Here is a 16,222-nt window from a genome sequence, read left to right on the forward strand (position 1 = left end):
GGTCCCTAGAGCCAGCCCCCCCAGGGTTCCCCCGAGCTGGGGGTGCAGGGGGTCCCTAGAGCCAGCCCCCCCAGGGTTCCCCCGAGCTGGGGGTGCAGGGGTCCCTAGAGCCAGCCCCCCCCAGGGTTCCCCCGAGCTAGGGGTGCAGGGGTCCCTAGAGCCAGCCCCCCCTAGGGTTCCCCCGAGCTGGGGGTGCCGGGGTCCCTAGAGCCAGCCCCCCCTAGGGTTCCCCCGAGCTGGGGGTGCAGGGGTCCCTAGAGCCAGCCCCCCCCAGGGTTCCCCCCAAGCCGGGGTGCAGGGGTCCCTAGAGCGGGCCCGGAGCCGGGGCGGGGCGGGAAGCGCAGTACCAGCCCGGCGCAGGTGCTGAGGGAGGCGAAGGAGTCGCTGCGGTTCAGCACGTGGCCCGTGTAGAAGCAGAGCTGCTCGGCCGGGGGGCGGCTCCGGGCGCCGGCCTCTCCCGGCTGCTCCACGGCGAAGCCCCGCGCGAGGAAGTGCAGGTCCCGCCGGAGGTGCAGGTAGAGCTCGCGGCCGCTGGCCGGCAGGCGGAGCAGCACGGCCTCCTCCTCGGGCGGCGAGCGCCGGCGGCCGCTCCCGGGCCCGGCCGGCTGCAGCAGGTGGATGGTGTCCAGCGCCACTCGCTGCGGGATGGCCACTTCCAGCTCCGCGCCGCCGGCTGGGGAGAAGCACAGGGGCTGGGTCACGCGGGGCCGAGCCCACCCGCCTGCCCGGCCGGGAGCAGTGTCCGGGGGGGGGGGTGCTGCTCCAGCCCCCCCCCGTCACTCCTCGGCCTCCTGGTCCCCGTCAGCCGTGCCGGCCACCCCCTCAACCCCAGCACTCAGCGCCGCTGGGACCCAGCCGGGAACTTCTTCCTATAGAGAAACAGCCCCCCCCCTAAAGTACCAACCCCCCCCGGCTCGGCTGCAGCGCCCCCCTTCTGCACCCTGCACCATTCCGCTGCGTCCCTGCCCTCAGCCCCGCTGGGTTCAGCTGCAGGTTCCCCTGCCCTGGGCATTCTCCGCAGGCTGCGGCGCGAAGAGGAGGAAAAGGGGGATTCAGTTGCTGGATCGACCCAAGCCCCGAGTGTGCAGGGAAGGGGAGAGAGAGGGGAGGGGGGGGGGGGCAAAGCAAAGGCTAAAAACGCTACTTGGGGCACGACGCTCGCCCTCCAACAGCCACGAGCACCCGCTCCCATAAAAACTTGCAGGGAGAAAAAAAAAGGAGGGGGGGTAAAGCAGAGCAAGTGAAAGCCGTAAACAGCTTTCCCCGTGAAGCCTTACAGCGACAGGGCAGGAAAATAAAGAAGGGGGGGGGCGGATAAGAGCCTGGAGCAATGTCTCCTGCAAACGGAGATCGCAGCCCTGGAACAGACCCCGCGGCTGCAAAGCGCACGCCACAAACACGCAGCCACTGCGTGCCACAAGCAGCAGGAACAATCGCGCGCCCGGTGCTTAATTGCAAACGCAGCGGGATGCCCGCCCTGTCCCGGCTACTTCGCACCCTGGCCAGAGGGGCTGTCAGCGCCACAGGGAGAGGGGGCTGCTGGGGTCAGGCAGGAAGGGGGAGAAAAGCACTACCTGTGGCGGTGTCCGGTCCCCAGAGCAGCAGGAAAGGAAATAAGAGAGGCAGGAGGGAGCCGTCAAACATTTTATTGCAGTGGAGGGGCCCCAGCGACTGGTCTGTGCAGTGCAGAAGAGGAGGAGGCGAAGGGCTGGTGGTAGCAGCAGCAGCTGCAGCAGCAAGATCCCGGGCTGGAGTGAAGCCCTCCCAGCCTTTGGAAAAATTAATTAGCGCTGCGGACAAACCCAACGTGGTGAAAGTCCGGCCCCTCCTCCTCTGTGCTGTCCCAGGTGGTGATTGGAGCCCAGTCTCCTGGAGAGACACCTCCTGCTTCCCCATTGGCCACCCTGCTTAAAACACTGGAGTAAATAGCTAGGTTGTAAGGGGAGGAGAGGTACACGTGGTTTGTGCGCAGGGCGGGGGGACTGGCACCAGGTGGCGCCAGGGAGTGAGGCTGCAGGGAGCGTCATGGAGGTGAAGCTACCTGCACGGATGGTTTGGGGCTTGGAAGGAGCATAGGGGAATGCTAAGTGGAAAGGTCCGTTTGCCACAGTAAGCAAAGCATTTTTTGCAGCGGGTAGGAGACATTCCCGGCACCTCTGATTCCCAGCTTTAAGGAAGTTTTTTTAAAAAAAATAACTTTAGGTAATTAAAAGGTAAGGAAAAAAATGAACAAATCGTGGAAGCAAGAAGGAGACATTTTTCCATGACACCGATTTTGTTCATAAATAAATCAGCATAAACTCGGTAGATGGGGCAAAATGTCAAGGCTTCTTGGAAACGCATGTTGGAAAAGTAGAGCAGAAACACTTCATACTCCACCCCACTTTTAAAGTGCCATTGCCAACTTTGAAAAAAAAAATCACATGGTGTAGCCACACACATTTATTCACTGAGGTTACTAGCACTAGCTCAGATTACAAAAAGTGAAGACATTTTTTAAATTCTATTTATGCATCACTCTTTCAGCTCTTTGTTTACATCATGCATTTCTCTCAGTTTGGACACAGAGAATAGTGATTATGCAGTAATAAGCAAGGGTCAGATGGGACAATTCTCAAAACTGTCCATAGAGGAGGTGCAGCAATGATGGGATTCCAAGCTTTCCCCCATTTCCCCTTTTCTAAGGCTACGTCTACACTGCAGTGCTATTTCGGGGTACCCTGAAATAGCTATTCTGCATCTTTTGAGCACACCCATTATTTCAAAATATAACAGGCTCACTATTCTGATGTCCCGGTAAACCTCATTCCACGAGGTGTAAGGAATGTTTCGGAATAGCAATCATTTCGGAATAGCGATTTATTTTAAAATAACTGCTGTGTAGTGCCAAATTTCGAAATTTCCTATTTGAAAATTTACTCGAAATAAGCTACGCAATTTGCATAGCTCAGATTGCATAGCTTTTTTTCAAGCTATGGGTGCAGTGTAGACACACCCTAAAAGATCAGCATGGAAAGCCCACCTCAATGTAGAAAAAAGGATTTCAGTCTCCAGACCAACTCACCCTTTCATCTCTGTGTGGAAACCATCAGCATTACGCAACTTGGTGGCACCTGTGAAATTTTGTGTGTGTGACTGGTTTTTGTTGTAGTCATATTATCAGTAAGGACTCAAGTGAGACCACCAATTAAACTTGCACTGGCCAAATAAACATCAGAAGGCAACTATATTTAAGCAGTACCATCGTATCTCGTAACTGAATCCAAGTGTAATTTTGCACCTTACAAGACTTCTTGGAAAATGTTGGAGGAGTGAAAAGCTCCATATTCCACTACCAATCTCCTGGGTTACGTCTACACTGCTGGCTTCTTGTGCAAGAACTGTTTTGCAGAAGAGTTCTTGTGCAAAAGGTCTTCCACAAGAGTGCATCCACACTGCCATGTGCTTTTGCACAAGAGATGTGCTTTTGTGCAAGAGCGTCCATGGCAGTATGGACGCTCTCTTGTGCAAGAAAGCTCTGATGACTACTTTAGCCATAGGGTTTCTTGCGCAAGAAATTCATGGTGCCTGTCTACACTGCCTTCTTCTGGAAGAGCTCTTGCGCAAGAGGGCTTATTCCTCATGGGGAGAGGAATAGCTCTTCCGGAAGAAGGCCTGTTTTCCAACACTTTACTGTAATTATACTTGCGCAAGAACGCATGTGCAGTGTAGATGCTCTGCAAGTTTTTGCACAAGAAGCCTGCAGTGTATACGTAGCCCTGAAGTATCCAACCTCCTTTCAAGGTTGTAACAAATCCAGGACCACTTAGAACTTAACCTCTGTTGATTTATTGCACACAAGGGCTCATTGAACATCACAGGGCTAAAACTCAGTTCTCCTTGCAGCAAATCACGGGTCCTTTGCCACTTTTAAATAAGAATCTCTATCAAGTGTCTAAAACACAGCTGGTAATGATTCAATCAAGTATCAGGTACTAGTACACATAGACCATGCTTATCATTACATAGTCAACATTCGTGATGTCATACCATGTTTTCTGCATTTTCTTTCCTTAATTAGCAAAGCTGAAAATTAATATACAAGGTCTTGAGTTCTTAAGAACATTACTCGTTCCTGAATTTCCTGTAGTTTATACTCCACCTGACGTCTTAATCTTCTGGTTATAATGTTTCAGTGAATTGCCAGCAAAATGATGTGGTTGGGTATAAAGAGCATGAGCCGACAAAGTCGTATAGACAATGTGCTTATAGGTTTGTGAAAATATTCATAATGCTGAACAAAGAGAAAAAAAACAGAAAATGTGTAAGAGAAATGCATTATCACTAAGGGGAAGGTTTTCTGTGGTTCCTATCCTAAGGACCATCAGCAGTTCATACAGTATCTTCTCCTCTCTGATGTTCCAGAGAAGTTCCAAGCAGCTGCTCTCATTTCCCATAACATTAACTGACAATAAGGCCACTTTGGGCCTGATGCAAAGTCCACTAAAAGCAATGGAAATCTTTTATTACCCTCACAGGGCTTTAGATCAGGCTTCATGCCCCTGGTAGGACAGAATCCTCAGGAAGCAGCTAAGGCCCAAATTGTTACCTTCTTTAAAACTGTTGCCAGTTGATCTGCCTCCTGGATTCCAAACTTCTGTTAAAAAAAAAATCACCACTTTGTTGCTGAAATCTTAGAAGAATTCAAAGGAAGACCCATAAAAATGTGTGAATTACTCTTGCAGGTTTTACTACAGCAGTTAGTAATATACAGAGGAGAGAGAGAGAGTAGTCCTGACATCCCTTATGTACAAACAAGTAGGACTGAATTAAAATATTTTTTTCTAATAGAACTTGAAATTAACAAGGGATGAGGCAAGGGAAATCATTTTTGCCAACTTGGGAAAGAACAGTATAAGAGGTGTTACATTCAAGCTTGTGAAAGTAAAACACAAATCGAGAAAAGAAGAAACAGAAGACCATTAAAAGTGATTGTGAAGCACGATTATTAAAAGCCCAGATTTTGGCTCTGAGAACTACACAAACTGAAATTGTGCCCCCGAATCTCCACATTATTAATAACAAAACCAAGCCATAAAACGACCAATTAAAGGATAAAATCTGGCACCAACTATACATCCAAGTTTGGTTCTCCTCTTCCCTAATTAAGTGCTAATTCCCTTTACTAGATGTCATAACAGGTCCCTCCCAAACTACTTTATCTATTAAAAGTGAGTGTCGAGCCCTACCCTTAAAGATATACTCACCATTCCCACTGAAAGTCCTGCAGTTTTCCTCTTTCTGCAGAATTATTTAGGTCCCAGTTCAGGAAGGCACATTAGTACATACAGGACTGTTCAAATCTGCTTATCCGTTAAGGCTGAAGGCCCAGAAATCTGGAGATTTTATGCAAATATGCATCCTCTTAATTGAAATGTTTGATTAATAAGCATCACCTGACTTGCCTAATTTCATCTTTTTATTCTGAAGGAAGAGGGTTTTGTATTCTGGCTCCTGCTCTCTCACCCCAGGCTTAGTCACTCTACCACAGTGGTAGGCATAATTTAAAAAGAAATCATGTTATGAGCTATTTGGGTACACAAAATCCTAGTGAAATCGACAGAGAAAGGGAAGCATCCCAGGTTATGATTTTGAAAATATCATTTCCTGACACCTGGATGGGTTCTTTCTTAGTAGACACTTCAGCAGCTGCTACAGGCGAGGGAGCCAGGAGCACACACACTCAGCTAAGGAGAAAAGACATTTTCATGCAGACGAAGGGAAATGTCCTAACCCCTCCAGGAATGTCATGTCACACACCACAGCAGCCCTGATCAAATGCTCTTTCTGAGAGCTGTTTCAAACTGCCTTGCTCCTGAAGAGCTGGAATCATAGAGGCCATCTCCAGGCCTTTCTTTGCCATCATTTTGCCCCGGCCCTACTGATTCTGCCCTTCTAACCCCAGCCACAGCTCTTCCTGGGAAATGCCCCCGATTGTACATAGGGAATGTAAGTCACTCTAAGAATGCCATACGCACCCCAGGGTCTGGATGTTCTGAGATCTGACAGCAAGTGGACTCTGGCTTTTTTACCCCCATATCTGTATTCTCTGGTCTCAGCTAGGTCACCCCTGCCTTATCTAGGGGTGTTTTGGGGCAGAACATCATACCCCCCTACTTCCTATTTCAGTCCCCTTATTTTCCTGGGAGAGTCAATCCTTCCCCAAGCCCAGTATCAACTGGAGTTGTTACCATGGGGATGGCCGTTCAGTGTGGCCTGTGTGAAGTAAGCTGTTGATCCCAAACCAATTCTTTGCAGTGGTATAGCTAGAGGGGCCACCTTGGGCGCTAACTTTGTGTGGGTGAGCAATGGATGAGGGTGGGGGTTAAGCCCTGGTGCTCTAGCCCCGCTACTTGGACAGAGCCCCATCCTGTTCCCAAGCTGGAGCACAGGGTAGGCTGGCAGAGCAGGGCAAGAGCTGGGGCAGAAGGAGAGCCACAGGGGCCCTGTGGGGGTGGGCCTGGATGCAAAGTGGGTGGGCCACGGCCCACTCAGGCCCACCTGTGGTTATGCCCCCAAAGACAAATGTCCCTGTAATAGCTGGCACTTCTGTTGGCACTCAACTGAGAGGCCGAATTGCCACGTGGAAGAAACAGCCCTCATCCCACCAGCTGCCTCTGAAGCGGGACAGCGTGCGGAAGCTCGTCGTGCTGCAGTCATCACTGTCCCCATCCCATGGGCCATGGATTAGCAAGGCCGTTAATCCGGAGCCTTTCATCAGCACCAAGCTTTTTTTTTTTTTTTTTTTTTTTTAAAAGAGGCAACGTAATCTCCCTTAATTAAAGGCAATGGTAAGGCAGCTCCAAGCAACGGGAACGCCAGAGTGAAGCAAACTCATTGCTTTCAGCGCATGCCAGTCATCTCGGCTCGCGTCAACTCTGAGCAACATGAGTACGCGTTCTCAGCGTGTAATCAACAGTTACACAGCCAAGGCCCCCATGCCGTGAGGGAAAGGCGTTTAAGCTTTTGGAGGGAAGGAGGGTTGAGGAGATGCCAAAAAAAAAAGAAAAGGAGAAAAACAGGACGTAGTCTGTAATTTCTGTAGTGCAACACTTTCCTAGGGTATCTACATGATCAAAGCTAAGCTGACGTTGGGACAGTGAACTCCTAGTCCTGTCTAGTGCCTCTGACATCACTGAGTATTATTATTTATTTAATAGTGTCACTTCTCACCCAAAGTTCTCAAAAAAAGATGAATTAACTCTCAGAATGCAGCTATTGATAAAATAGTCTCAACCCCAGGTGTACAGATGTTCAGGAGAGGTTTTTCTTTCCTGCCCAGTTCACCTGAATATTAGTCAATGTTTCCTCTTATTTTTTCCAATTGCGTGCAGAATAAATTTTGTTATGTGCACCAAGGCATGTGCAGATGTGCACCACCAGTAGAAAAATATGCTGCCGGCTGTGGGCACTCTGCTAATCAGCTGGGTGGCATTTGAATCTCTCCTGGGCAGCCACCCAGGTGCTTATCTTATGGTGAACACTGATACTAGCCCACTCCCATCCCTACACAACCCTTAAGCCGAGTTTGAAGGTGTTTTTTACCTAACTAGCTGGCTCCTCCAGGAGGTGTGGATTAGAGCAAAGGTGCCTGCTCTGCAGTCAGGATGGAGGCAAAAAAAAATCTCTCGAGTGCTGACAATCCTCCCTCTCCCTTCCCCCATTTCCCTTCTAAAGACAGACAAGTTTTCCCTCTAGTTTACGCAACTGGCTGGGTAAATATCCTAGAGCGTCTCAGCCCACAGAGCACACGGTTGAGGGCAGAAGCAGTGAGGACAGCATAATTCAGGCCTGGCTTTGCAATGGGGCTGCTCCCAATTCCCTGCTTTGACTAGGTGAAAAAATTTGCTTTATCTTTTCTCCAACCACTCATTCAATTCAAAATCCTCAGCAAAAGTGGGGAGGTGGGGAAATCCCCACAAAATTAGGAAGGGGAGAAAAACAAAGAAACTACCATGAGTAGCACTCTTCAGAATGTTTGGGTCATATAAACGCATGCCGGACAGTTAGGGCAATTAGCATAGATGTGGCCATTGCAAGGTCTCAGTATGGGTATGTGCTGTGTTTATTGCTCTCAGTTTCTCTCTGTTATCTCAATTTGTTTTATCTCCCCCGATACTTAGGAATGAGGCACTTGGCAAGTCAGCCACTTCAATCTAGCCGGGCTCTGGTGCACGTGTTGGGGATTAATTGACTATTTGACAGACGGTCTTACTCAATGGCTTGGCTGCACAGGCGCAGGCTGCCTCATTGTGGCTCTGGCCCTCAGTCAGCAGGGCCGGGCAAGAGAACAGCACATGCAGCTGTTTAAGGAATAGGGTTGGGATTAGGGAGATGGGGCGAGTGGCAGCCTCCAGTCCAGGCAGGGATGAACGCCGGGTCGCCTCAAGAGCCTCCACTCTTGGCAGCCGGGAAGCATTTCTTGGCACTGGCCCTTGAGGCTGCAACTGGAAATGAGGAGGGAGCCCTCCCAGGGGTGCCTACTGGACAAGAACTGACCTTACCAGTGAGAGAGGTTTCTCTAAGACAAGCAAACAACACTCGAAGGAGAGGCCGATTTTCCTTATTCCCTTATGTCACGGGCTGTTCAGAAATTGTTACAGATAAGAATAACATATGAGTCAAGAGGAGCCTGCTGGGCTCATTCCGGGCATCTGCAGTTCTCTGCCATCCCAGCTACGCAGGGGGTTCCCCTGCCCGTTTCCCCATCGGATAGAGAGCAGAGTCAGGCTTGCAGGCTCTAGAAAACCAGCCCTCCCCCTTCCCCCGCTTTGAAGCTCATGTTTTATTCTTTGCCGTTTTAAATATCCCCTGGGCCAACCAAGCTTTGTGGCCACTTTTTGCAAAGTTAATAACCCTTTGGAGACTTGCAGACATATGCTATCTACATCTTCCCAAGCAGCTGGCGCTGAGCCTGGAAAATGCCAGTAGGCTAAGGGTTAACTTGGCTGTTAATCAAAAGTCTTCTTTTTTCCCACCCACTCCTCTGAAAAATCCTCCCAGTCATACCCTAAGGGTCATACCCTATAACCAGGAGGCAACCAGACAACTCTCGAACACCATTTTGCTTCAAATACCCTAAGGGATAAGTCACAATAGCATGGGAAGGTTCTAATCACAGGGGGAATACATTTGTGTTTTCCCTTTGACTTATTTCAGCTAGTGAAGTCACTGCCCTTGCTGTTCCGTGGTGTTTTGCTTCCCCTTTTCTTATGCTGCATGCAGCCATAAATCTGCCGAGTTTGGCCAGGAGAAAAAGGCTGATGCTCCTGCTCCAGGAAAACAAAACCAAAGCACCAACCCTAGGATATTTTAATGACAATGAGAGACCAGGGCTTCAGTACATAGCACCACCGCAGCCCCCAGGAATAAGCTGGGATTTTGGAGCAATACTGCCTTTAAATGAAGTAGACCCTACTGAATCATTTGCATCTCTTCAGGCAGCCAGCCAGCTAAACTCTAGGGACATGTGGCCTCACCCTTCCGATCCCGGAACACACGTGTCTCCTCGATGAGCTGGCATATGTCCCTTTTTGTCCCAGGGGCCTAGCTACTCAAGGGAAACATCTCGGTTTCCCACACACAGCCAGTGCATGGCCCTAAGATTTCCTCTGAGATCCCCCATCCACCTTCTGACCAGGTCAACCTTTCTTGCCTTCAGAGCACTTCTAGCTGCAGCCAATGATGGTACAGCACCAGTTGGAGGAAATATTATTCCCACTATATACACAAGAAATTAAATGGCAAATGTTCCTCCAAGCTGCACACTGGTGGTTGCAATTGACAGCAGAATCTGGCCTTTATGCTGTACCTGTGGCAGTAAACTCACTACACAATCTAGATAACCACACCCATAACAAATACCAGCCTGCTCACAATCACTGGGTTGCGGTCCTCCTTAAGGTTTGTATTTAATTCAAGGTATCAACTTTTCTATCTGGAGTCACAATGCCAGGGATTCCCCACAGGATGTAAGGTGGTAGAAAAATAGTTCTAAGCCGTCTTTTCTCTCTCTCAATCCTGGGGCCAGTCAGAAGCCATTTTATTCCCCTGAATAATTTAGAGCAATCTTTAGGATGCTATAAATTGTGCCACAGGAACAATTCCCTAGGGAGTGCAGTGCACTCCAGACACACCCCTTTCACCTTTGGCCAACCCCGGCCCTGCTCTGGAATGCTCCAGAAGAGAAGGGCGCTAGCAGTAGATGGCATAGAACTGGCTACCATGTTTTTTTAACACCTGGAAATTCTTTACAACAGGAGAACTTCTTGGTTAGTCCCTGATAGGATAGCTTTAGGGCTGCTTTGAGCTGTTTTCACTACAGCAAGCAGCGGGCAGAAGGTCACGTTTCTGCCCCTCCTGGTGTTTGAAACGTTCCACTGTTTAATCAATAGGGTACCCCAATGGCTCTTTTCAGTCTGTTCAAGGCAAAGATTATCATTATCCACAAGGTCACTGTGACAGTGAGCTGGAAGGAGACCACCCTCCTACTCTAACTCTAGACAACACTCCTTCCAACTGGGATCGCAATTAGCTCTGGCTTAGCACATCCAATCAAATCATTTGTTTGATACATAACAGAATTATGAGCATCACCTGTTCCAGATCAATACCTCCTCTTGGCCCTCCTGCTTTGGAAGCCAAGAAGGGGGGCAGGAAATGGTCAGGAGATACCCCTCAATCACGCCTGCGGACAGTCAGGAATCTATCCTACACTCAGTGACCTGTAATGAAAAGAATTGCAAAAATGGACACAGTCCAATATTAAGGTAATTCTGTATGTGCTGGGGCAGTTAGTGCTCAAATAGGGCGTATATCCCCTTTGGGACAAGAACGCTGGAATTTCATTAGTGGTGAAATCAATAGGGTTCAACAGAAATTACTCTAAAAACCTATGGGACTGAAAGAGTAGGCTGTGCTGGACTGTGTCTCTATTCTGAAATACGCTTCAGCCCCAGCTGGATCGAGTGAAACCCCCCCAGTGTTTGGCTCTGAACGAGAAATGATCACAAGTGCTGGAAAAAAGCAGTGCTGCAAGCAGGAGAATCCCTTATCGCAAGAGGCTTTTAAGAGGTCTCGGGGAGTTTCAAGTAAAAAGTGGGAGAGTAAAAAGCACTATCAGAATGCGAGCTTGAGCTTTTTGTGAGATGTAGAAATGGAAAACAATGATGCCAGCACACAAACTATAAAGTTGTCTGTCTCCGAGCATCATCCGCCCGCACACCCCCATGCAAAAAGATTAAACAAGGAAATGTTTCATCTTGACATTAAAGCAAAACAAAGTCCAATGATCTACCCAGTTATAACTGTGCTGGACATAACACAGGAGGTTGTTTATGACCGATTACAGATGTTTGTTTACAGTGACAGCTCCCCTTTTCCTGCCAGCTCTTGAGGACAGCATTAAAAGGCCTGGTGTATTTTCTGGGTTCAATCAAAAGTATTTATTTTTTATTAAATAAAAAATATGGTTAAATATAGATTTAACCATAGTTTTACACAGCATAAAATCCTCTAAAAACAATGAGTCCTCCTATCTCTACAGTGCCATTAACACATATATATATATATCATGAGCTTTCGTGGGCAAAATCCACTTCTTCAGATGCGCATGAAGCTCTCAAGCACATCTGAAGAAGTGGGTTTTGCCCACAAAAGCTCATGATACTATACATATTTTTGTTAGTCTCTAAGGCTACGTCTAGACTGCAAGCCTCTTTCGAAAAGGCCATTTTTTCGAAAAATCCCTGTAGTCTAGATACACCCTAAGGTGCCACAGGACTATTTGTTGTTTTTAAAGTTACAGACTAACACGGCTACTCCTTAAAATCCTCCAGGATCCTTTAGCAGAAGTTGGCTAGGACCAGCATCTGAAAGGTCTTCCCCATAGGAAACTGATCATGGATTCACCAGCAGGTTCTAATGAGTAATTTCTACTCTTTGCTTCACCCCAGGAAGGCTGACTGTTCTCTGCTGCTTCTCCTCTGCCCCTCAAGGTCTCAACCAATTGTCCCTGGGGGAAATTCCTATGGATCTCAGGTTTTAGTTTGGTCTCACTCTCTGCTGCATATTTATAATGCACCTATCACCATGGTATCATGGTGCCAGTACACAGTTTCAACACCGTGTGTGTGGCTCCACTGATTATAACAGTCCGTTGCTTACTCACAGCTACAGTTAGACGTGAGCTCTGTGTGGCTGGCTAAAGCCAGGCAGTATTTTCAAAAGTGCATTGTGTTGGCCTAAGGCCAATATGAAGTATTTTTGAAAATGCCACCAATACAGTGGAGGGTGGTGTTTTTGGAGCTGTAGGTACAAGAGTTTACCCTTGCTGATGCCTGTATGTAGGATGCAGCCATAGCTCATTTTACCTAGCTGAGTAAAAAGCAAATGTAGCATCAAAACTCCCTTATACCCATACTCTATTGGCATCCAACTAATTATTCTTCGGTTGTTATTGAAATCCTTGAAAACGGGAAGCTAGGACCCTTGGGGAAGATTATCATATACTCTGGGAACTTTCTGATGCAGCTCATTTCAGTCCCACTTGGTGAATTTCACCATCCGTGAGACTGATTCACAGCGTTCTTAAGACAAGGAATCCTTGTTTGAAATTTCCAGGCTCATCTCACTTTGGCTTCCAAAATAATGGCCAGGGAGGGACCAGAACTTCCCTCAAGTTAGCACAGCTGAGCATTGGCGTGCGTACGGGGTATGCCGGGTGTGCCCAAGCACACCCCAATGTCTCAAAAAAAGTGGCTTTGCTTTTTAATTTAATCACATGATACGCTCTTTTAGTTCTAAAGTATGGATTGTTGTATTATGCAATAAGCGCCGAATTGCATAATATAGATGTTGTAGAAATGTATAGAAAGCCCGCGTTCACTCGCAGCATGTGTCCCCACTACTGCGGTTCCGCATTACCATTGGTCCTTCCCTCCCCCTCCGACTACTATTCTAGAAAATTCTTTGACCTATATAAGCGGCCACGTCAGGCATGGCCAGCGCAGTGTCTACAGTGTTTGTAATCTTTGTTGCGTGTACTCTACTGAAATAGCATAACAAGCCCATGGCTTTACGTTTTAATTCAATTGTATGATACCCCCTTTTAATTTTAAAATATGGATCGGTTTGTTGTTAAGATAAGAAAAGGAGCAGACAAACTGAATTATAATGAATGTGCTGATAGTAGTGCAAATACCTCGGACTCCTTGGTTAAAAACTTACATGAAGATAATGCTGCCACCAGTTGCAGTGCGTGCAATAAACTGAGTAATGACCAACAGAAATAGACTTTGTCTCTTAGTTCAGGTCAGTGTAGTTCCTATTCAAAGCCATCAAACATTCCATCTGATGACCCGATCTGTGATATTCCAAAAAATAGATTAGAATGCCGGTCTTGATTATCTAGTGGTCCTTATCAGCCTAGATTGAGTATGTTTCCTAGAAGTAAAATAGGGAATAAACAAAGAAGTTTTCAGTCCGATTGGTATGAAAAGTATAGCTGGTTAGAATATAGCCATCAAAGGACGCAGCATTTTGCTTTTACTGCCGTTTCTTCTGCTCTAATGATGCAGCAAACAAAGGTCACACTGATCCAGCATTTATTGATAAGGGATTCAGAAACTGACATAGGGCTAACGAATGTTTTAAAAATCACCAACTGTCAAAATCTCATGTATTGAGCTGTTCTTCATGGTCAAGTTTTAATGAAGGGAAACCTATTGATGTATTGTAGGATGAGGGCAAGCAGGCTTATCTGTCCAAACAAGAAGAAGAACGGTGCCATAACTGAAGTGTAATGGAGCGACTGATTGACATTGTTCTGAGTTTGGCAAAAGGTGGGAGACCATTCAGGGGTCACAATGAAAAAGCTGACAGTTTTGAGAAAGGTTTATTTCTAAATCTTGTCAATATACTCCAAAAATATGATCCCGTAATGGCAAAGCATGTGCAACAATCTCCTCGAAACGCTACCTATCTGAGTAATCGCATCCAAAATGATTTAACTGTGGCCTTGCACAACATTGTGCAACAAAAGATTGTGTCTTCACTCAATGGAAAAATGGTCTCAATAATTGCCGACGACACTACCGACTGTGGACACCATGAATAGATGTCCATTGTGGTGCGGTATTTTGACAATGAAAAACATAGTCCAATTGAACATTTTGTGTCTGTTCAGAGACTATTAACAGTTGATGCTCAGTCTATTTTTGACCAGTTAAATGATGTCCTTGGCATTCTTAAAATTTACTGGTCATCAGTGATGTCTGTCTGTTTTGATGGTGCATCTGCTATGTCTGGATGTACGGTGGGAGTTCAAATGAAATGTAAAGAAAGAAACAGTGAAATACTCTATGTACACTGCTATGCGCATTGTTTGAACCTCGTCCTAGTAGATGCTTTACTAGTAGATGCTTTACTTCAAGTAAACAAAACAGAACTGTCTTTGATTTTTTTGGTGTTATTCAGATGCTTTATGCCTTCATGGAGGGGAGTCCTGTGCAACATGCAGTAATGGAGAAGATTTCACAAGAAGTAGGATCCCAGTTGAAGACTTTGAAGTCACTATCAAACACAAGATGGGCGTGCAGAGAAGAAGCAGTGGCTGCTGTAAAACAAAACTACTCCATCGTTTTGCAAGCTTTACAAGAGATTAGCGAAACAACTTGCCTTACTGACGCTAAAATAAAAGCCAGGGGCCTTATCCATGAACTAAATTAATTCAAGTTCATCTTTGCCCTTTACATGATGTGCTCTATTCTCCAGATGGTGGTTAAAGTGAGTAAAGCTCTTCAAGCTCCAGATCTCAACTTACTTACTGCAATGACAGCGGTGAAGCGCTTGCGTAACTCTTTGGCTGCGATGAGTGTGAAAATGTGTGTAGAGAATGATATATCGATTCCCCCTGTTAAGAAGAGAAAAACGTCCACTCGTATTGATGATGCGTTTGATTCCCAGCATCACTTTGATACAAAAGAGGAGCAGGAGAGAATAATTTCATTTTATCCACTCCTAGACTCGATTACCAGCATTGACCAGCAATTTGAACAGGAGACTTGTAAAATTGTGACTGCAATGGGAAAACTGCTGAGCTTAGACATTGGCAGGGGTGATATGAGAATCATTGCCAACAAATTTAAAGTGTCCTTGGATGAGTTGGAAGCTGAAGCAGATTGCTTCGGGGTTATGATGGATCTGTTCCTAAAGGTAGCACTACGAACACCACCAGAGAGTGGTTAGATTGGCTAAAGAAATCGGATCGGTCTTCCATGTTCCAGGCCTTTTACAAATCTATTCAATACTTTGCAGTCTTACCTGTTACAAGCTGTTCACGTGAAAGAGCCTTTTCGAAACTAGCACATGTAAAAAACAAACTAAGAAGTACAATGTCCCAACAGTGTCTCAACTCACTCATGATTTTGTACACTGTACAAGAATTGGCTTTGTCAGTTTATTACAATGATGTGATTGAGGAATTTAAGTCCATAACACTTGGTGAGCGATGTCTCATTCTCTAGGACAGGAAGATGAAGAAACCTTAATCTGTTTTGGTCAATTTGGGTTAGCTCATTATCTGGTTAAAGACAAAAATCATGGAAATTGACGGTATCTTTGTATATGCCTGGTATCACTACAGCAAAAATTTGGTATTTTGGGTCTCATTTTTTAAGTTTGTATTTTTTAAGTAAAGTTTAGTTGTTAATTTTAAAAAAAATAAGTTGAGTTAACTTTTAGTTTCTTTAGTTTGTTTGATGAATAAAAATAATGTCCTTTATGATTGAGTATTCAATAAATTTTCGCTTTTAAAAAAAAAACCCTGGGTGCACACCCCAATGAAATGTGCTGTGCATGCCTATGCAGCTGAGGCTGGGAGCGTGGAGTGTGGTGTTGTGTGTGTACACACTCAGAGGTTAAGTTGTTTTTACATGAAGCTGGGGTTTTGGATTCGCCTGTGCTTCAAATGCTAGGCCATAATGCCCTGCCCATCAGACTTGAGAACACACAGTTTGCCATTGAAGTCCCCATTTCTTGTTCTCACAGGTGAGAACTACCGACATGGCAGAAACGTGCTGGAGATGGTCCAAACTTACCTCTTTTCTGAACTTTGCCTTTGTTATTAACAGTCATTCCAACAAACCTTTGCAGGATCTTCTCTGCCCTTCCTCGCGTTCCCTCT

At 46.4% G+C, this 16,222-nt stretch overlaps 1 protein-coding gene and 1 pseudogene across 3 annotated transcripts in view; one reads left to right on the forward strand and one right to left on the reverse strand.

Moving 5' to 3' along the window:
* ADAMTS17 (ADAM metallopeptidase with thrombospondin type 1 motif 17) overlaps window positions 1-1,782 on the reverse strand; it is a 323,015-nt gene extending 321,233 nt beyond the window's left edge. For all 3 annotated transcript variants that reach the window (XM_075896952.2, XM_075896951.2, XM_075896953.2), the window contains exons 1-2: window positions 1,575-1,782; window positions 348-673 (exon numbers count right to left, since the gene is read on the reverse strand). In XM_075896952.2, the coding sequence (XP_075753067.1) occupies window positions 348-673; window positions 1,575-1,644 (396 nt within the window). In that variant the 5' untranslated portion in view covers window positions 1,645-1,782. The remainder of the gene's footprint in view (window positions 1-347; window positions 674-1,574) is intronic.
* Window positions 1,783-14,525: 12,743 nt separating this feature from the next.
* On the forward strand, window positions 14,526-15,944 carry LOC149523610 (uncharacterized; annotated as a pseudogene).
* Window positions 15,945-16,222: the final 278 nt, after the last annotated feature.

Source organism: Pelodiscus sinensis, chromosome 14, assembly GCF_052426305.1.
Source record: "Pelodiscus sinensis isolate ZL-2025 chromosome 14, ASM5242630v1, whole genome shotgun sequence".
NCBI classification, from domain to species: Eukaryota; Metazoa; Chordata; order Testudines; family Trionychidae; genus Pelodiscus; species Pelodiscus sinensis.